The sequence below is a fragment of the Musca domestica genome, unplaced genomic scaffold (genome assembly GCF_030504385.1).
Source record: "Musca domestica strain aabys unplaced genomic scaffold, Musca_domestica.polishedcontigs.V.1.1 180, whole genome shotgun sequence".
NCBI lineage: Eukaryota > Metazoa > Arthropoda > Insecta > Diptera > Muscidae > Musca > Musca domestica.
In genome coordinates, this window is record NW_026712239.1 from 1085582 (window position 1) to 1105593 (window position 20012).

A 20012-nucleotide genomic window follows, 5' to 3' on the forward strand; every position below is an offset into this window, starting at 1 on the left:
TTTTTTCGTTGTTCTGAGAGTGATTTGATTTGAACAACGTACAAATATGAGTGTTCGCTCAGGAAATTTTGTGTGAAGAATTAGGTAGTTTTTTCATAGTTAAGGGTCAAACAACGAATAGAGAGCGAATCAAGTGCAGTGGAAACGCCACATAAGATGCATAAGACAATAGGTGTGTCTGATTACCTTAAAATTTGTAAAAATTGTTACTGAAAGTCGTTTGCTTACCCGAAAGTTCTGCAAAATAGAGCGGTTGGAGAGAGAAATTTTGACAGTTCTTTCAGTGAGAGTTTGCAAATTCTTGCTGTACAAATTTCTTCTTGCAATCACTTGCAACTCTTCTTCTTATTCATCGACATTCAAGCAGATGTTTCCATTGTTTATTTATTAATTTTGTTTTTTCAATTTGAAAATATTTTTTTGGAATTAGCAAGACCGATTGTTTTTGGAGAACAACTTTACAAAAAGTAAAAAACGAAAATATTAATATGTAATAAGAAAATAAAAGACTATTTCCAACATTTTTAGATAAACGCCATTAGCAACTCGTTTAAAGGATACCGGGGAACACATCAAATTATCTTTCTTTTATTGCTCATATTTTTATGTTATTGCTAATTTCCTTTTTATTTATAAAACTTGTGAAATTGGTGGTGGTTCCTTTCGTTTAATTCTTTAAATGGGGGACAAATAGGTTTGTTTTGACAAATCAGCTGATTAGTTGCAAGCTTTTGCAGGAATACCGTCTGTTTACTTTTCGCAATTTCCTTGCAAAAGAGAATAAAACTACCTTTCTCTCTCAGAAAGATGTTGCTGGACAATTCCTGCAAGAACAGTAACCAGACACACCTAATTTCTTCTTGCAATCACTTGCAACTCTTCTTCTTCTCATTCATCGACATTCAATCAGATGTTTGCTATTGTTTATTTATTTCTTTTTGTGCTATCAATTTGATTTTTTTTTTTTTGGATTAGCAAGACCAATTGTTTTTGGAGAACAACTTTACAAAAAGTGCAAAACGAAAATATTAATATGTAATAAGAAAATAAAAACATTTTTAGACAAACGTCATTAGAAACACGTTTAAAGGATACCGGGAAACACATCAAAATAATCTTTCTTTTATTGCTCATATTTTTATTTTTTGTTTATAACTTCCTTTTTTATTTATAAAACTTGTAACATTGGTGGTGCTTCCTTTCTTTTAATTCTTTTAATGGGGGTCAAATTGGTTTGTTTTGACAAATCAGCTAATTAGTTGCAAGCTTCTGCTGGAATACCGTCTGTTTACTTTTCACATTTTCCTAGCAGAAGGGAAACTAACTTACTATATCAGAAAGATGCTGCTGGAGGAAATGTAACCAGACACACCTAATTTTTATTCGGCCCATGATTTTTATACAGCCCTGAGACTATGCCCGCTTCCTGTCAGAAGTCAGCCGATGATATAAGAAGCTCTCTACTTCCACCTTAAGGGCTTCCGTCTTTATTGGATTTTGTTTTCATTGTGCCTAAGGAACTCTATCACTAGCATTTCGCTCTTAGTTCCCTACATTTATTGGCAACACTTTTACATTCATCTGTATGTAGTTCACAAGGTTCCTTTTAAGAAATACGCTGTTGATATTTGACTCAACTAGTTCCGCTGTCATTTAATGAATAAGCATTCAGCCGATTGCGATTTTCTCATTTCTCATTCGTAAACAACAGAGGTCTTTGTGGTTTTTCTTTATCGACAACCCTACAGCGACAGGTGTATCAGTGGATGCATACTTTCAGGACAACATACTAAAATTTTACTTTAATTCGGGTTTTCTGAGTATATATATTTAAAGTCGTTCTAAAAAATGACTTAAACAAAAATTCTCTAAAATTGAATGTCGAGAAAATTGCAAATAGACTATAAACCTATTTGTTCGTTTACTAACAATAAAACTTGTTACAATAACAGTAGGGAGAGTTCTGCAAAAAGATATGTCTGATGAGGAGGAAGATTACATGTCGGATAAATTCTTGGCCGGGTAAGCTACAAATACCAGAATCTAACATCTATTACAGCATCCTTCAACCGTCAACTTTTTCTAGTGCAGCTGAAGTGCGACCAAGTCTAATTCATAATCGTGCCAAAAAGCGCCAATTGATGGTGGAAACTAAACAAAAGGAACACATTAAGAAACAGCGTGAAAGCAAAGCACAATCATCGCCCACGGTTAGCAATGAAAAGTTGCAGGAAGCCCTGAGTAAACCATTGGAAACAGATAACAAAGGTTTCAAGCTATTGGCCAAAATGGGCTATAAACCGGGACAAGCTTTGGGTAAGGTAGTAGAAAAAGAAAAACCAGAAAAAGTTGCAGGCGGCCAACCAAGGCTGCTAGAACCCATTGGCATAACCATAAAATCCGACCGACAAGGTTTGGGTAGAGAATCTGCTCTTAGGGAATTGATGGAGAAGCAAATTGAATTGCGAAAACAACGTCTGCAAAAAGAAATTGGCGCAACAACCATTGAGGCATTTAGGAAAAGAGCTACAGAAAGAGCCGAAGAAAGATTTGTGACAACTTCTTTGAGGTAAATATACTTGCGTCCTTTGTCTTAAATATAAATACTTAATGAATTTGCTAAATATAGGCGGTGTCAGCAAACATGTCAAAACTTAGATGTTGAAAATCATATTGAAACACCTGACATGCCTTGGTTTTGGCCAGATGTACCCAAAGACCAAGATGAAACCAATGCTGAAAGTGTGGAAAATCCTGACTCCGAATCGGAAGATGAAACCTCTGAAGAGTTTAGCGCTGCCGAAAAACTAGAAATGTTGACAAATTATATACGCACTTCATATAATTTTTGTTTCTGGTGTGGCATACGTTATGAAGACCAACAAGATTTAAACGAAAATTGTCCTGGGCTCAATAAAGATGATCACTAAGCTGTATGTTTGAATTTTATTAACTCTATCAAATGCACATAATACAATTTCGAAATGTCTGTATATTTTTAATATAAAAGAAAAGCCTCATTTATAAAAGAAAAACATACAAGAGCATGAGAATATTGAATAAAAACTTTTAAAACAAAACATAATTATATAAAATTTAATAAAAAAAAATTAACTAATTAACTTTAAAGTCAATAGAATGTTGATGGAAATCAGTAAACAAACATAGTTTTTAATAGATTTAAATGATATAATGTAATAGTTATTCTTCTGCTGTGGAATGTGCTAGACACGACCTTCTAGTTTTTGTATCAAGTCATGACATTTTTCAATTACACTGTAAATGAAGGGCCTTTCCATGGGATCCATTCGCAGCATGTAACTGATAAGATCATGCATGTCCTAAAAAAAGAATACAAACTGTTGATAAAATAGTTTGAATTAATTTAATTTGAAGTTTTACCTGTGAATATATCGAATTTTCAGGAATATTTAAATTGCCACTGAGAACAGCAAGGGCCACACTATCACCTTTCTCATAAATTGGATCAAAGGGACAATGAAAAAAACACATTGCATATAGAACGCAGCCAAGACTCTGAAAAACGCTAAATTAATACATACTTGTAAATTTATTATTTAAAAACGTTTTTCATACCCATATGTCAGTTCTTTCGTCTACCGTACAATATGATTTAACGGAGAACAACTCAGGTGCCCGGTAGACAATAGAACTACGCTCCTCCGCCTCATCTTGCAGTCGTTGGGCTTCACTTTGACCGCATATTTGCAGACGTGCCTCGGTCATTGAACCCAAATCAACAATAATCGGTTCAAAGGAATCAGACAAGCAGATATTGGCTGTTTTCAGGTCACGATGTGCCAACGGAACTGGTTTCGATTCGTGTATTGCCCTCAGTCCCTCGCATATGCCCAAGAAAATTTGCATTATTTGCGATTCTGGCATATAATCTTGCCTCTTGGCACGCATTTGAAGGTGGTCGTGCAGCGAACCATGTTTGTAATATGGCAAAACAATATACAAAGTGCTCGTTGTATTTATCACAATGTCAGCAGAGCCTTTCAGTTCGAAGTCAATAACTTTTATGACATTCTCCGAGTCGATGCGACGGCAGTTTTCTATTTCTCTTAAGGCTATATTCTGGTCATCTATACTGTGACATGTAATACGTTTCACGGCATATAACTTTCGTGTGATATTATTTTCTGCCAAGTCAATTAAACTGAAACCACTGCAAGATAACAGATTTTAGACGTAAGCATCATCTCATCATAATTTGCACACTCAGACACACAACATATTTACCCTTGCGCTAGTCGGTCCTTGATTGTATATTTGGTCCCATTAATTGTTAGAGTTTCTTTGGAGCAAAAGCAACCACGTTTCACTATTAAAGCCCATCCTAAACTATTCATATTTTGTTTGAAAAGATACAATTATATTCTACTTTGAAATAAATTGATTGTTGTTTTCTTTTAATTTTTTGTTTTTGTAAAAAAGTGAAATCATTTAGCAACAGTGGTGTGCAGTTCACAAACTAACTAACGAATGGTTCACGTATGTGGGCGAATGAACTAGTTTTGTCAAAGTTGATTCTCCTTTACACGCGAAGAAAACTTCAAGATATTTTCTTCGATTCATAAAGGAAAAATCGGTTATGGGAGTAAAAACTTTTACATTCTTGCAGTTCTGGAACAGACCAATAGGTTCATAGACATATCCACCAATTACAGCGCTATTAAATGCACAATCATTTTGCTCATTTTGAATTATACGAATGCCATCACTATTCGAAGGGCCAGCTGATGGCATTCCAGTGATCTGTAGGTCGATATTTTACAAAGGAATAAATCTACTAGCTGGATCCCTAAAAGGCTAAACAAAACACGCTGAGACACTGAACGCGTCATTTTTTTCCATATCATAAAAGACAAATCACTCTGTTTCAAAACCAGCATAAATCTACTAGTTTTGCAACTTTTTTGCATGGTAGAATAATATAGGTAGACGCATCGACACAACTGCTGGGACAATGAACTGTCAAACCAATTTTGGAAGTTAAAATGTTGAATGAAAAATTATTTATATTTGTAAAAATTGTTGAAAAGCGGGAATTATAATAACCCCCGAATGACGTCGTAAAAGAAAAAATATAAAAATCTACGTATATTTGAAAAAAAAAAAACATTAGACATTTTTTGACATATCAGTGTTTTCAAGCGTTGATGCGTCTACCTGTATTTTTCTACCATGCTTTTTTGATATCATAAAGGGCAAATTGGTTATCGTAGGAAATATTTTACATTGGGCCTGTTCCCGAACTGCAAGAATATAAAAATTTTTACTACGATAACCGATTTTCCCTTTATGGTATCGGAAAAAATTGCAAAACTAGTAGATTCTTTCAGGTTCTGGAACAGACCAATTCTTGTGGATCTAGAACGAAGCAACATGGCTTTCAGAATATTCTTGAAAATTTTCAAATTCTAAAGAAATAAATGCAGCTGTTGGCTTGTTTTTTACCAACACGACTATACTTTTTTTTATTGTCAAACTTATATTTTGTAACCTTTTCTTAGATATGTGCACATGGAATACAGGTAGATGTATTAACGTTTGGAAACAATAAAATGTCAAAAAAAATGTTTCTTCTAAACTAAATATATTTGCATATTTTTTCCTATACGACGCCATTGATATGCATTTTTTAATAATTGTTACAAATTTGAATAATTTTTCATTCAAAATTCTCAATTCCAAAATTGCTTTTACAGTTCATTGTCCCAGCAGCTGTGTCCATGCGATTACCTGTATTCTTCTACCATGTTTCAAAGTTTTTGCTACGATAACAGATTTTTCCTTTATGATATCGAAAATAATTGCAAAACTAGTAGATTCCTGCAGGTTCTGGAACAGAGCAATTGTAAAAATTATTTTTTTTATGTTGCTAATACTAAATTGACATGGCACGTGATTTGCTCTATATTCTTTGTCCGACCATTAATTATGAAATATCTAATTCTGAGAGCGAACAACATGACTGAAAGTGCAATGAGAATATAGCACAACTTTTTATTAACATTTCCCAAACAGAGTGGCAACCATGCGCATAGCCAGATATTATCGATAACAATCTATCATCAATTTAAATCAATTGCTTGTTATCGTCTATTGCACTTCGCTATTTCTCCATCATATTTCCCAGAGTGTTTTTTGCCAAAAAAATAAAATTGATTCGGAACAGCTTGTTTTCTATCGGATATTACGCGAAATTTATTTAGGTTTATCACATTCTAATGAACTCTTACGGTTTGTATTTATCATAGAACATGAAATTTTCTTATATTATTTACGTTCGCCCTTACTCCTCAAAATGCCTCAGAAACTCCTATAATATGCACCAACAAACTGTTTAGCTCAGCCCTCTTGCTCCAGTCCGCCTTTAGCGCATTTATAAAAAAAACAAAACGAAAAACACGGCCTGATCCATCTGTTGGTTTCTTTTTATTTGTTTATATTCATACATACATATTTATTGCCATTATTATATTTATATTGTGTAAATAGTGTGGTAATTGTTTTACTTAAATTTCGTTTTGTATTCTTTTTAGTTTTTGTGTTACAAGTGTAAAAAAGAATCAATCAATCAAACAAAAAAACAAACATACAGCCCTCATATAACGCAGTATTAAAAAAAAATATTTTACAAAAACTATACTCCACTACTACTCACATATAAAAGGAACAAGTTCCTGATCGTATCAAAACACTAAACAAATCCCAAAAATATATCATTTACTCTTAAAACAAAAAAGAACAGAAACAGAAACTTGTCCAGCAGCATTTTGCTAAAAATTCCAACAAGCAAACTGAAAGCGCGCAAGCAAACCCTTCCATGCAATATGGCCAAAATGTATGGAAAGGGTAAGAGTAAGTATAATAAATACCTTGAACAATTTCAAGTTATTCATTAAAATGCTTTTAAACCAAAAAAAAAAAACGTAGTTTAAAAAGTAGTTCAAATCTCATCTCATGTTATGATTTTTCATTTTGTATAGAAATGCTTTAAAAACACAAAATTTTTCTATGACAAACCTTTTGGCCAGCTTTCTTTTGATTTGCCATTTTTTTGTTACCGTTATCTGTGTGTGATACTCAAATTGTGCAGAGAATGTGTGTGTGTGATTTATTGATAATTCTTTTTTGTTTTTTTCGTTGCCCCCCACATTTAGCCGCCACTGAATCGGAGGAACAGCAAAAATTACGATGGCAAGTGGAATTGGAGTTTGTTCAATGTTTGGCAAATCCTAATTACTTGAACTGTAAGTAGGTCTCATGGTCTTTAGAAAAATTAATTGCTAACTTTTCAATTTTCTAGTTCTAGCACAACGTGGCTATTTCAAGGATCAAGCCTTTATCAACTATCTAAAATATCTGCAATATTGGAAGGAACCGGAGTATGCCAAATATCTAATGTATCCCATGTGCTTGTATTTCCTTGATCTCCTGCAGTATGAACATTTTCGCCGGGAAATTGTCAATTCACAGTGTTGTAAATTCATTGATGACCAGGCCATACTGCAATGGCAGCATTACACGCGAAAACGCATCAAAATGTTAAATGCCGTCAATGGCAATGTCAATAGTCAACTGAATTCAACGACCGGTTCGAATTTGGATCTAATGGATGGTACACAACAACAATCGGGCCAATTAACAGGGCAACAACAGGCGACGCAGCAGCAAGGCGCTCAAGCCACAAATGCCTTGGGTGGTAGTGTTGCTGGCAATATGCAAAATGGTACAGTGTCCTCGGTTGGTGGTGGCGGTGGTGGGGGCACTACACCGCAAAATCAAATGGTTGGCCAGCCAGGTCAACAATCTCAGCAACAACAATTGAATGGCAACTCATCGAATTCTTCCATTGTTCCAAATCAAAGCAACACTGGTGCTGCAATGATGCAAAAAATTTAATAATTGCTTTTCATTTATAATTAATATTATTATTATTACAAAAACCCCATTAGCTTAAGCTTTAAATAATTTTGTATTGTACTTTTTTTTTTGAAAATAATATTATTGTAAGTGATAGGTAAAAGTTCAACTAATTTATTAAAAAAAATATATATATCTAAAAAAATTCTTTGATATTAATCGATGATGATTTTTGTAAGCTGTTAATATCTTTCAAGGGAACAATTTCATGAAACAGAAAGATAGTTATCTTTCCAAAAAAAACTCTGGGCCAGATTCTCGAATACAAAATCGAATTTGTGTTTTCCTATATTAGCTTGATAAAATTGAAAATTTTGATAAAAACAACTAGGGTGGGCGATATTTAGTTGTTTCTAGGCAAATTTTCAATTTTGTGAAGTTCGAATGCAAGAATTTTTAATAATTAAAAATTGAAGGACAATTGGTCTTTCTGCTTCCAATACCTTCGAAGATTCTCAGAATCGATCACATTTTTTTCAATATCTAAGATTGAGTTTCTGGTATTGACTGTTTTTTTTTTTTTCCTATACAAATAAAACAATTTTAAAGTAAGATCCCCCGGAATAAAAATCAAAAGTTTGAATGATCTCTAAGCCCTCTTTTATGTGGGGCGAATGTGAAATTTTTGGGCGCCATTTTTTGTACACAATGCTTTAATGGCACATCAATGCTTCTATATATTTTCAGATTAAGAGAAAACTAAAAAAACATGTCCGCGGACGATAATTTAAAGTCCCGTTTCTTTGGCGTCTATCTCTTGTGCAGCCATAGCTTGGAAAAGCGCTATCAAGGCAAGTGTTATATTGGTTTTACTGTCAATCCAAATCGCCGAATAAAACAGCATAATCGCGGAAAAGATTTTGGCGGGGCCAAGAAGACAAGTAACAAAGGTCCCTGGAAAATGGTAATGATTGTACATGGATTCCCCAATAATATATCAGCTTTACAGGTAAGAGTCTAATGATGTATGATTTGGATGTTCAAAAGATAAAAACGAAAACAAAATTGGAACTAGGAGGTCTTTGCCAAAATCCAGACCCCAGAATAACGTTAATCATACATAACGAAAATAGAAATCTCAATGAATTTATACAGGGTGATATGAAAAAACTGCGACCAACTTCAGACTGCTGTCATTTCTAAGTTTCGTCCGACAGCTGTTGAAATTATTCAATATTTGCCGAATGGAATATTGCGATATGTTCAGCTCACGGCCATAATTCGTGCCAAAGGTGAACAATTCGAACAAATTTAAACTTATTCTAAAATTTGATGCTATTTCCAACAATTTTGGCTTTCATTCAATTAAATAAAAAAATGTAAAAATTATGGCGTTTGACTTTGTTGCCGTTGTTTTATCTCACCCTGTACATACCCATTGTTTTGCATTAATTTCCATTAATTTTTATAATTCAACACAAGTACAGATATCAGTAAACTAACTGACAACGAGTAAATTTATAATGATTTTTAATAGATATGTGACCTCCAATATCTTGTTGTGCACACAAAATAGACTTTTTGCCTCTCTGCAAAACGTAAAACTTTTCTCTAACAAACCTTGTTTTATATATTCTTTGTTTATCTCCAAAAATAGTTCGAATGGGCATGGCAACAACCATCGTTATCTTCACGCCTAAAAGTCTATCCGGAATTGAAGAGAAAACTACCCAAGGAAACATATTTTCAATATAATTTTCGTATTTTGAGTCGTATGCTGAATACTGGACCATGGAACCGACTGCCACTGATTGTGCAATGGCTGGAGGAGGACTATGAATGTGAATTTGATGTAAGTATATGTAGGATACCGTCTATATTGAAATTTATTGTTTGGAGAATAATTGCGGAGAAAGTCCAGCAGATTTAGAAAGTAGAGGACTTGTGTATCGGCATTTTGAAAGTTTGCATCGCAAAGTAGCCTAAATAGAGGGGCTGAGTTTCCCCCTCTTGGAATCCTTTGATTTTAGGTATTTAGAGCCTTTGACAATATTTTAGATAAAAATAAGAGGATTAGTTAACCCTCAAGCGAGTCAACTTAGGGGTCTTTTTGGCCCTTTTTATACCCTCCACCATAGTATGGAGTTTGTCAGTTAAGGTTGTTCCTCCGTTTGTAACACCTCGAAATATACATTTTTAGACCCCACAAAGTATGCAGGGTGAGATAAAAAAACTGCAACAAAGTCAAACGCCATAATTTTTACTTTTTTAAATTTTATTGAATGAAAGCATAACATGTCGGAAATAGCATCAAATTTTAGAACAAGCTTAGATTTGTACGAATTGGTCACCTTTGGCACGAATTATGGCCTTTAAACGGCCAATGAAACCGTAACACGCTTCGGCATTTATTCTGATGCCACGGTCGATTAATACGAGCGGAGAGCGACCATCGCCTATTATTGCGGCCCACACCATGGCCGGCGCTTGAGTTCTGGTGGCCAACCGAAGGTGCATATTTTTAGCTGACCTCTTTGGCAAGTAAACACGATCATTTTGTTTGTTTACAAACTGCTGAACAACGAATGTTTTCTCATCGGAGAAAACCAAATTCGGCAGTTCACCACTTTCGGCCAAGCGAAGCAACTCTTTAGCTCTTTTGAGGCTATTATCTTCCTGTAGCACATTTTGAAATTTCAATGGCTTTACCCGGAGCTCATTTTTCAATATTTGCCGAATGGAATATTGCGAACAATATTCAAACCATTTCTGCCGATGTTGCTGTTTTCTTCGGCCTACTTCCTTGACTTTGAGCCAGGCTACCAGTATCACGGTAACGAGCGATGGTATGAGACACAAAAGATTTATTCACATTTAAATGCTGGAGTGCTCTAACGATAGCCACTTGTGGTTTTCCAGCCAAATATAAAAAAGATCACACTATCACGCTTGAACTCCATCACGAATAACTTTTTCGCTGAAAATTCTCACAAAAATGCTTCTGCAATATAATGAGCTGTCACTGGAATATTTTTAAAAGGTGTGGGACGAGTGGCTTAGAAATGAGAGCAGTCTGAAGTTGGTTGCAGTTTTTTCATCCCGCCCTGTATTTTACTCTTCGGCATGTTTTCCATTAAATTATATGAAATTTTTCAACATACCTTTATTCCTATGTCTTAGATTCTCCATAGCCCGCCGAAACATATGCAAATTCGCAATGGCAAAATTGCATTGGAACAAAAACAACGAAAGAAACATCAAGAAACTCAACCCCGAGCTGTGTGGGCTCCAGAATGCCACTTGTGTATGCAGCCGATACACGATGTCGAAAGATCGCGCATTGGATGTTTGAATAATCTCTGTAAACTAACGTGTCACATTATCTGCTTGGCCAATCACATGTTATCCTGCGATACAAAGGAGAGGGGTCATTACATACCCATATCGGGAGATTGTCCGCTGTGTGAGACAAATTTGTTATGGATTGATTTGTTGCAACGTAAACGTAAAATGCAAGGAATTCAAGTCGAGGAAGAAGATGACGATGACGAGGATGATGAGGATGACAGTGATGTGGAAATAATAAGTGGCGACGAAGTAGAAAACCTGGAAGATTATGTGTCTAGTTTTTAGGAAATAATATTTTATTGCTATTTTTAAGTTGTAATGGTGTTAATTAAAAAAAAAACATTTTGTTAGCATGTATTCCTTTCTAATCATAAAAATATGTTGTTCAATTTTCTACCGATTATTAAAAATTAAAAAAAAAACTTTTTGAGTTTAACATTTTCCCTAAATTTATTTGAGTTAAAAATTTGTAATTATTTTTTTAGATACTTATCTTAATCAACTAAAACTATACATAATAAAACATACTATGTGTCCTTTAGTAATTTCTTAATACCTGCAACGGTATTTTTTAATTTTTCCAGCTGCTTTACCAGCTCTAGTTTTTCCTTAATATAATAGTCCTTTGACATTTGTACATACTCCTCACCCTTGAATATAAACGATGACACGTTTTCAGCATCGATAAGTTTCTCAGGATTTAATTCGACAATGGACTCCTCCCTGTCCACATTTGCCTCAACCTCTTTAATAATATTTTTGCAGGTGGATGGCTTGTTATCTTCATTTAAATCCAACGATATATAACCATTAGAATCCAATACTGTATACGATGGAATCGAAGAGCTCGAGACAATGCGAATGTTGTTTTCTGCTGGGGTTGGTAGAGTTGTTAATGATTCCGTGTGCTGTAGAAATTTGATTTTATTGCTCGGCACAGATGTTGTGGCCTCCAGATTGCGTATTTTCCTCTTATATGTTTTATTTTCCACATTTGCGGAGCCACTGGATTGACCAGAATTTGTGTGATTATCTTTAGACAAGCCCAATTCCTTGACAATGAGCTGCATATCATCATCATAATTAATGGTTGTTGTGGTCGTCGATTCAACAATTGTGTGCTGTTGCCTTTCTTCTCCTCCCTGGTCGAAGTTGTTATCCTCATCTTTCAAATACCAATCGTCATCGTAATTAACATACTCAACTTTTCCACTGTACTCCAGATCTTCATCATCTTCATTGTCCGATTGGTAGGCATGTGGTATGGCCTCTCCCACCAGTGTTGTTCGCCGGTGTCCAACATTTAGGAAACACTTATCAAAATGATCCGAACAATAAAAATAGTAGTTTATGGGTAAATTGGCTGGGGCCTTTCCCAACTCCAACCACTTTTTTCGTCGTTCGACGTCCTTGGGAAAGGCAAACAGAGTTAGATTGGGTTTACTGCGTGAGGTTTTATCTCCAGTGGTAATGAAATTCTGGCATTTTTTGTACAAGCAATTTCGTACGGACATTTTGTCGGAGGCGTCTGTCTCTCTTTCAAATGTCCTTGCTGGGAGGTGATACCAAGCCGCGCTTTCTTTTTTGTTTGTGCAAATGAGGAGCGCGTGTGACACCAAAATAAAAGACGTTCCCCAACGAACCAAGGCAAACATGTAATGCCTGATAAAAAAAGGACCGAAAGAAAAATCCACGAGATATCCGTTTACGAATGAGTGTAGTGCATAACGCCGAGAAATCTGTTGTCTGTTGTTTACGAATGAGACATGAGGAAAACGACATTAGCTGAACACAATGAGAGCCGCAGAACTAGTTCAAGAGATGACTAGTTTGTGTCAAATGTTAGTGTTGCGTATTTGTCGTTTTCGTTACTTTTGAAATGCATTTTCTACTTGCGAATAACCTATATTGGATTTAATTTTGTGGAGAAACCTCAATATTCCGTTCTAGTTTTTTGGGTGTTCCCCAATTTTATGAAAAAATTTTGAATTTTGAAAAATCATTCGTTATCCTCCGAATGAAATGAAAGAATGAATTGTTATTCACTGAAAAGAACTATGGGAACTAGCTTATATTCTTTTGTTTATTCTAATGAGATGTATTGGGTATGCGCAGAAGCTAATATTGTCAATCACCTGTGTTAATGCGACTACCTAATACTCTGCCTTAAGAGTGATGTAGAAGAATCTTTCAAAGAATACATAACCGATAACCTGTAATCAAAACATTATTAAGTGCATCAAATACGGTACGTGAGCTACTTTGGATTTCGTTGTACATCGCGGATAAAAATTAAATAAATACAATAAATATACAATTTTAATTTGAAAACTAGACCGAGTTTTAAAGTATGTCTGCTGTGGCCAAACCAACGGTACGTAGTTAGGACTCTTTTGAATTACATTTTTTTATGAATTCCTGATGACGTTTCGTTTATAGCCATCAACAAGTGCTGGCAGTAGTTCAGCTAATGGCTCAGCAGCTGCAGCATCGCAACCGGCTCCAGCAGCCAATGTGCAGGAGTTTAAGATACGTGTTCCCAAGAATCTACGCAAGAAACATCATGTAATGCGTTTCAATGCCACCCTCAATGTGGACTTCTCTCAATGGCGTGCCGTGAAGTTGGAGCGTGAAAATAATATGCGGGAATTTAAAGGAGCCGAAGAAGAGATGCCCAAATTCGGTGCTGGCTCGGAATACAATCGCGACCTACGCGAAGAAGTTAGACGTAAGAAGTTTGGTATTATTGCCAAGAAATATAGGCCGGAGGCCCAGCCATGGATTCTCAAGGTTGGTGGTAAAAATGGCAAAAAGTTTAAGGGCATCCGGGAGGGAGGCGTCAGTGAAAATGCGGCATTTTATGTTTTCACCCATGCCCCGGATGGCGCCATCGAAGCATATCCCCTCAATGAATGGTATAATTTCCAACCCATACAACGTTACAAATCTCTCTCGGCCGAAGAAGCTGAACAGGAGTTCGGTCGTCGTAAAAAAGTAATGAACTATTTTTCACTTATGTTGAGGAAGCGCTTGAAGGGTGATGAAGAGGAGGAAAAAGATCCCGAAGAGGTAAAGGTGAAGGGAGCCGGCTCAAAGAAAGCCAAGGAGTTGAAGATTAGCGAAATGGATGAATGGATAGATTCGGATGATGAATCCGATTCGGACAGTGAGGGCGAGGGTGGTGAAAAGAAAAAGAAGGAACTGGACAGTGATGATGAGATGGGCAAGAAAAAGGGTAAAAAGGGCAAGATTGGCGAAAAGAAAAAGAAGAAACGTGACGTAGATGATGAGGCGTTCGAAGAATCAGATGATGGTGATGAGGAGGGACGTGAAATGGATTATGATACAGAATCGAGTGAAGAGTAAGTGTGGCAGGCAACGGGTCAAAACAAAAGTATTAATATTTGTATATTCTGTGTTTTAGTGAACCTGATCCCGAGGCAAAATTGGACAAAGACATGAAATCTGTGGCCGAGGAAGATGCCCTCCGTAAGCTGCTTACATCCGATGAAGAAGAAGATGAGGAGAATAAATCAGACGAATCTGACAAAGATGAGGAGGAAAAGAAAAAGAAGGACAAGTCCAAGGAAGAAAATAAAGAAAAGAAAAAGAATAAAAACAAAGCCAAGGATGTTAAAAAGGGTAAGGTTGAAAATTGCTGGAAAGATCATAAGATGTTATTGTGTTTAATTCTTTTCATTCTGTAGATTCATCAAGCGATTTCAGTTCAGATAGCAGCGATTCCGAAGCAGAAAGCAAGCTTAAGAAAAAGGGAAATTCCAAACCTCCAAGCAAACAGAATTCCCGTTCCGCCACACCCACATTCAATAATGATGCCAATAAACGTAAATTGAATAGCATGCCAGGGGACCTTACCGCTTCCGAAAACAGCAATAGTCCCATTAATACCCCCTCTAAAAGACCCAAAACCGAATCCCTTACCACCTCGCTGCCCTCTACATTTGCCGGAGTGGTTAACACAAATAACAAAGAGTAAGTGAAGCAAACATAAGTGGAACTGAAAATTTTAAATATTTATCTATTCTTTTTACCCCCAACCTAGTGACTATGGCATTACCGAAGAAGCTGTACGCCGTTACCTAATGCGCAAACCCATGACTGCCACAGAATTGTTAACCAAATTCAAGAATAAAAAGACTGGCGTCTCCAGTGATCGTTTGGTCGAGACGATGACACAGATTCTAAAGAAAATCAATCCAGTCAAACAGACCATCCAGGGCAAAATGTATTTAAGCATAAAGGTTAATAAATAGTTGTTTTATCTTCTCTTTTGTATCTATACATAAGTGGCATGCAACAGTTGCGCAATTGTATTTGTGATGGAATTTATTTAAAGCGAATAAAAGAAAATATTTTATTGGAATTTTAATAAAAAAGTTAAATCCACGATATATAAAAAAAAGTAATGTTTGTTGTGTCAAAATAGTCGAAGTTAATGCAATTTTTGTTGCTTTTATAAAAATTACGAAATAGCATATTATTCATATGAATGTTTTTGAATTATAGGGAAAATGTTAAAAAAAGTCTCTTAAAAAATATTCTTTCTTTATTTAAGCATGTTCCGATTAAGTCCTTTTGGTTTAATTTATAGATCTTTGGAAAATATAAAAACATTCTTCTTGACAGTTATTGCTTCCTGAAATCCACCGTTTTACGGACCCGCCAAATTATTTTTTTTTTAAATTTTATTTTATATTTATTTTATAAAAAATAATTTTACTATTCTAATTTTCTTAAAAAGTAGGCAGCTATGTATTTCTTCTTACATATCGAAAAAATATCAATGGTATGGTGGGCGGAGGCTCAATTGAAATGTATGCCCTCGGAATTGAAGGCCAATAAAAGCCGCATAAAATCATCCAAATCCATTGAGCGAGCACGGAAATTATCCATATTCAATTTTGTTAGTATGCCAATTACTTTCTCTTGCATATTTAGATTTTCTTCAATGGGCTGAAAAAATCGAAAATTAATAAACAGTATTGAACTAAATCATCAAATGATCATACATACCATGTTGTTTAGCGATAAATGCAATTTATAATTCTTCTCCAACATTTCCATGACCGAATTCGTTTTAAAGGCCGCTGCCAGAGTTTTGTTTTTACGCAAAAAGGCAATACGCGTCAAACCATCCCATTCTGTGAAATTGACTGGCGGTGGAGGATTTTTCGGCTCCAAACGTACCACACTGGACTCAACCTTTGGTGGTGGCTTAAAGTTATTCTTACCCACTTTCATTAACATATCGACCCTGGCCAAAAGCTGAGTATTTATGCTCAGACGGCAATACAATTTATCGCCAGGTTTGGCCACCAAACGCTGGGCAAACTCCCGCTGAAACATTAAGACGGCACAACGAAACAAGGGGCGATGAAGCAAAAGTTTAAAAATTAGCGGTGAACTTATTTGATACGGCACGTTGGCAATGCACAAATCAAAGAAAGGTAGTTCAGCTTTCAAGAAATCGCCAATTAACATTTGCAGCTTGGGTTGTAACGGTGTGCCTTGGATACGTTTTTGCAATTCTGCAGCCAGTCGAGTATCAATTTCACAGGCCACCACTTTTTTACAACGCTCCAACATTCGAACAGTCATGTTACCCGTACCGGGACCAATTTCCAAAACGATGTCTGTTGGCCTGAGGGCAGCCTTTTCCAGCATACTGGTAATAACCAGGGGATTTTTTAGAATATGCTGGCCGAAATCCTTGTTGAAGACAATACCTGAGTGTGGGGGGCAATGAATACAGGATATTAGATTTGCACTCTCTATGGCGTATTTTTAATAATTACCCTGTTTCTGTACTTCATTGTGTATGCGAGTCTTCTTTTCAGCTTTAACTTTTGGCATTTTGTATTCGTTTTTTAATAATATATTAATATGATTTAATCTATTTAGTTTATAACTTTCCTTATTTTATTGAAAAACCGAGCCATGTGGTTTTGTTTACGTTGATTGTTGACATCCAGTCCACGCACAGTTGTTAATTATGGTACAGCAGTCAGCTGTTTGTCTGCCGTTGAGAAAAAAAGGGGTGCTGTACACTTAATGATTTAGCAATCCATGACCCAATTCCATTTTACAAGAATATATGGCCATAGCAAGTGTTGTTGTACAGCAATTTTAAACAACAACAACAATATGTTGAAAAAGGCGCAAAACGGATTTAGATAAGGGTTTATTTTCATAAGCTTTCCAACGATACCTATATTGTCTATATGGGGTAAGTGGATCTGGGTCTAGTCGGGGTCTTAGACCTGGACTTTCGGGTCAAAAATCTGGGGTCCCGGGTCCGTCCCTCAAGAAAAAAATTCTTTCCCAGGATCAGGGTCAAAATACCCAACTTAAAGGGGTTAAGCCTGACCATTTTGCAACAACAAAATACCCAACTTTTGCAAAAATTTCAAAAAAAAAAATCGAAGAATTTTTACTAAACTAGAGTTAAGACTAGATAAGTTAGTTTGGCTGGGCAGTGAAAGAGGTCCGGCGTTTCATATGACAAATGCTGGGTAGGTGTTCTGAACATTGCTGACTTAATTGTGTCAAAACTACTCAGATTTTTTCCGGTTTTCTCTTCGGCTGCGATTCTAGATTCCTTCTGTGACCACGTCAGAGTGAATACCATTTAGCCCAGCTTGAAAGACCTGTTGATCCAGCGACTCTCCCTTATACCTCTGCACCTCTCTCTCTCTCTCTCTCTCGATCATAAAGGTCTTCCCTTACTTGCCTGGGAGTACTCTTTCTATCTACCAGATAGTGTTTGGAATAGGTCTGTTTATAACACCGAAGCAGGTATTGCATTGCAACATTTTGTTATGCTGTCGCATCGGTAAAACCTTCGCCTCCTCATGTAGATGGTCGACAGGTGTCATGTCCATGTGGGTCTACATTTGGGTACTGCACCTATAAAACGCTAACGCCTAGTTTATGCTATTTTGACGACGTTAGAATGTAGATAGCAACTTTTATTTATAGATGTTTCTTAACTCCAAGATGAAGTTTATTTTGTGGACAGAATATTTTCAATTAACCCAAGGAGTCTCTGGCCAAAAACACAATATATTTTCCCGTTAACAATATTAGGAAGTTGTAAATACTAGAGCAATTTAATATTCATATATCCTCCAAAAAACCTGGCGCCACAATAGATGTCTGAAAATCTCGCAATCACAATAACAACTTACATGTAATCTGCGCATATACCAACAAAAATGTTGTTATTCTTTTTTTGGGGGGAACATTGTTCTCCCCCTTAACAGGCATCTAGTAGAAGTTCATGCATTGATGCCAGCAACCCAACCAATGATGTCATGCGATTCATAAACATACAAACCAATTTATTTTTAATTTTTCTAAATAAGCAGTGTAATTTTATTAAGCATTACATTTATTATGTTTATCCGAAGGCATGTTGCACACAAAAATTTGATCATATGGTTTTTGGAGAAAGTGTAAAAACTTTCCCAAGACAATGCTACACTTATATATTCGAAACAAAATGCATACAGTTTAAATTGAACAAGTATTTGTTTTGGTTATATTGTATAAATAATAATAATAATAAAAAACCTATTTAGTATTATGTCTAAGAGAAATGAAACTGAAAGCTAAGACAGTGATGATGGTGAATACTTTATGAGCATTTACTTAGTCTTAGCATTGGGACTTGTCGATTGGAACACTGATGATGCTGACATCAGATTCTCAATATATTGACCCAATACTTGATTTTCGGAACGTAATTTGAGATTTTCCTCCTTGACCGAGTCAACACGTTGTGACAAATCATCCAAAGTGTTTTGCAGCTCCAAAACCTGTGTAATCAAACGGGCCTTTTCTTCTTTTTCGTCGGGACTTATTTCGGGCTCAAGTGAGTTGTGGGAGTCCGGTGTGGAACTGCGATTGGTAAATGAAGACCTCAACGAGTCCATGGAATGCCCAATGTTATTGGTGTTCTGATGATTGTCATCGTCATGGATTATTACTAGCAAGGCAAGAAAATAATTAAAAAAACTAACTTTTGACAAATCAACATTTTTTGATATCATACCCTGTGGGTCATCGTCAGCCAATGGTATGGGCTCTTGCTCTTGCAATTTATCGATTAGCGACATTTTGATTGTTAATGGTTTTTTTTTTGGTGAATAATTCTAATCAATTCAATGTTTCTGTAAAATATTACTTCTTGGCGTGTTTTTGTTTATAAATGCAATTGTTCTTTTATATTTTTTACAATGGATTTTGCTTATCTTCACTTATGTTTTTTCTCTTGTTTTCTCACTGCAGCCGTACATTCACAATTGCAACAATTAGTAATCACATCATTCACAATAAAATCAAGATACCCAGCAAAGAGTTTAATGACAAATATTTTGTGATTCATGCGTTTTATAATCAAGAGCATAAATATGCTCTGAAATTCCATACTTATAATCATGGTACAATGAAGAGAAGGTAGGTCAACTTTGAAAAAATTGCAAGTATAGAGGTCTACCTGTTTGGCTTGTAATGTCAGAATTATTATCAAAACAATAAAAAAGCAAACAACTTGTTGCATTGATTTTGAATAAATAATTTAAAACCGCGAAAACTGAATGAATGGTCAAAATTTCTTTTCAATATCATGTTCTATATATCTCTTATGGTTTATTTCGCGACAAAAACTGTAGATTTTGTCGATGTATTCGTTGCAATAAGCATTTTGAAAACACCCGAATTTGAATATTTTCTGAACAATTTTTTAT

The 20012-nt window shown here is 35.6% G+C and overlaps 7 protein-coding genes across 12 annotated transcripts; 3 read left to right on the forward strand and 4 right to left on the reverse strand.

Moving 5' to 3' along the window:
- The first annotated feature begins 1682 nt into the window (after positions 1 to 1682).
- LOC101887231 (G patch domain-containing protein 11) lies at positions 1683 to 3129 on the forward strand. 2 transcript variants are annotated; one of them, XM_005184319.4, is made up of 3 exons: positions 1683 to 2022; positions 2092 to 2569; positions 2630 to 3129. In XM_005184319.4, exons 1-3 carry the CDS (start codon positions 1983 to 1985, stop codon positions 2928 to 2930), a joined length of 819 nt encoding a protein of 272 aa, XP_005184376.1. In that variant the 5' UTR covers positions 1683 to 1982; the 3' UTR covers positions 2931 to 3129. The 2 variants fall into 2 exon arrangements, with proteins under 2 accessions (XP_005184376.1, XP_005184375.1); XM_005184318.4 differs by having other exon boundaries at positions 1686 to 2022; positions 2087 to 2569.
- On the reverse strand, positions 2928 to 4506 carry LOC101901697 (serine/threonine-protein kinase 16). The gene is made up of 4 exons (XM_005184317.3): positions 4267 to 4506; positions 3598 to 4192; positions 3403 to 3537; positions 2928 to 3341 (listed from the first exon to the last, which is right to left on the reverse strand). Exons 1-4 carry the CDS (start codon positions 4374 to 4376, stop codon positions 3225 to 3227), a joined length of 957 nt encoding a protein of 318 aa, XP_005184374.1. The 5' UTR covers positions 4377 to 4506; the 3' UTR covers positions 2928 to 3224.
- A 1615-nt stretch (positions 4507 to 6121) lies between these two features.
- On the forward strand, positions 6122 to 11544 carry LOC101901424 (mediator of RNA polymerase II transcription subunit 31). 5 transcript variants are annotated; one of them, XM_059121019.1, is made up of 5 exons: positions 6149 to 6270; positions 6344 to 6453; positions 6573 to 6891; positions 7194 to 7283; positions 7340 to 7979. In XM_059121019.1, exons 3-5 carry the CDS (start codon positions 6864 to 6866, stop codon positions 7933 to 7935), a joined length of 714 nt encoding a protein of 237 aa, XP_058977002.1. In that variant the 5' UTR covers positions 6149 to 6270; positions 6344 to 6453; positions 6573 to 6863; the 3' UTR covers positions 7936 to 7979. The 5 variants fall into 5 exon arrangements, with proteins under 5 accessions (XP_058977001.1, XP_058977005.1, XP_005184383.1 ...); XM_059121018.1 differs by lacking the exon at positions 6344 to 6453 and having other exon boundaries at positions 6122 to 6270; XM_005184326.4 differs by lacking the exons at positions 6344 to 6453; positions 6573 to 6891; positions 7194 to 7283; positions 7340 to 7979 and adding exons at positions 8644 to 8905; positions 9554 to 9748; positions 11077 to 11544 and having other exon boundaries at positions 6134 to 6270.
- Positions 11511 to 12904, reverse strand: LOC101888310 (uncharacterized). Its single transcript, XM_005184325.4, has one exon. It carries the CDS (start codon positions 12897 to 12899, stop codon positions 11772 to 11774), a length of 1128 nt encoding a protein of 375 aa, XP_005184382.4. The 5' UTR covers positions 12900 to 12904; the 3' UTR covers positions 11511 to 11771.
- A 569-nt stretch (positions 12905 to 13473) lies between these two features.
- On the forward strand, positions 13474 to 15666 carry LOC101900792 (general transcription factor IIF subunit 1). Its single transcript, XM_005184312.4, has 5 exons — positions 13474 to 13618; positions 13684 to 14606; positions 14669 to 14886; positions 14952 to 15237; positions 15308 to 15666. The coding sequence occupies exons 1-5, from the start codon at positions 13595 to 13597 to the stop codon at positions 15516 to 15518; spliced, it is 1662 nt and encodes a 553-aa protein (XP_005184369.1). The 5' UTR covers positions 13474 to 13594; the 3' UTR covers positions 15519 to 15666.
- Positions 15667 to 15956: 290 nt separating this feature from the next.
- On the reverse strand, positions 15957 to 17234 carry LOC101901091 (probable dimethyladenosine transferase). The gene is made up of 3 exons (XM_005184313.4): positions 17061 to 17234; positions 16279 to 16991; positions 15957 to 16218 (listed from the first exon to the last, which is right to left on the reverse strand). The coding sequence occupies exons 1-3, from the start codon at positions 17116 to 17118 to the stop codon at positions 16069 to 16071; spliced, it is 921 nt and encodes a 306-aa protein (XP_005184370.1). The 5' UTR covers positions 17119 to 17234; the 3' UTR covers positions 15957 to 16068.
- A 1559-nt stretch (positions 17235 to 18793) lies between these two features.
- Positions 18794 to 19584, reverse strand: LOC101901258 (short coiled-coil protein B). The gene is made up of 2 exons (XM_005184314.4): positions 19319 to 19584; positions 18794 to 19252 (listed from the first exon to the last, which is right to left on the reverse strand). The coding sequence occupies exons 1-2, from the start codon at positions 19380 to 19382 to the stop codon at positions 18912 to 18914; spliced, it is 405 nt and encodes a 134-aa protein (XP_005184371.1). The 5' UTR covers positions 19383 to 19584; the 3' UTR covers positions 18794 to 18911.
- Between the last annotated feature and the right edge of the window lie 428 nt (positions 19585 to 20012).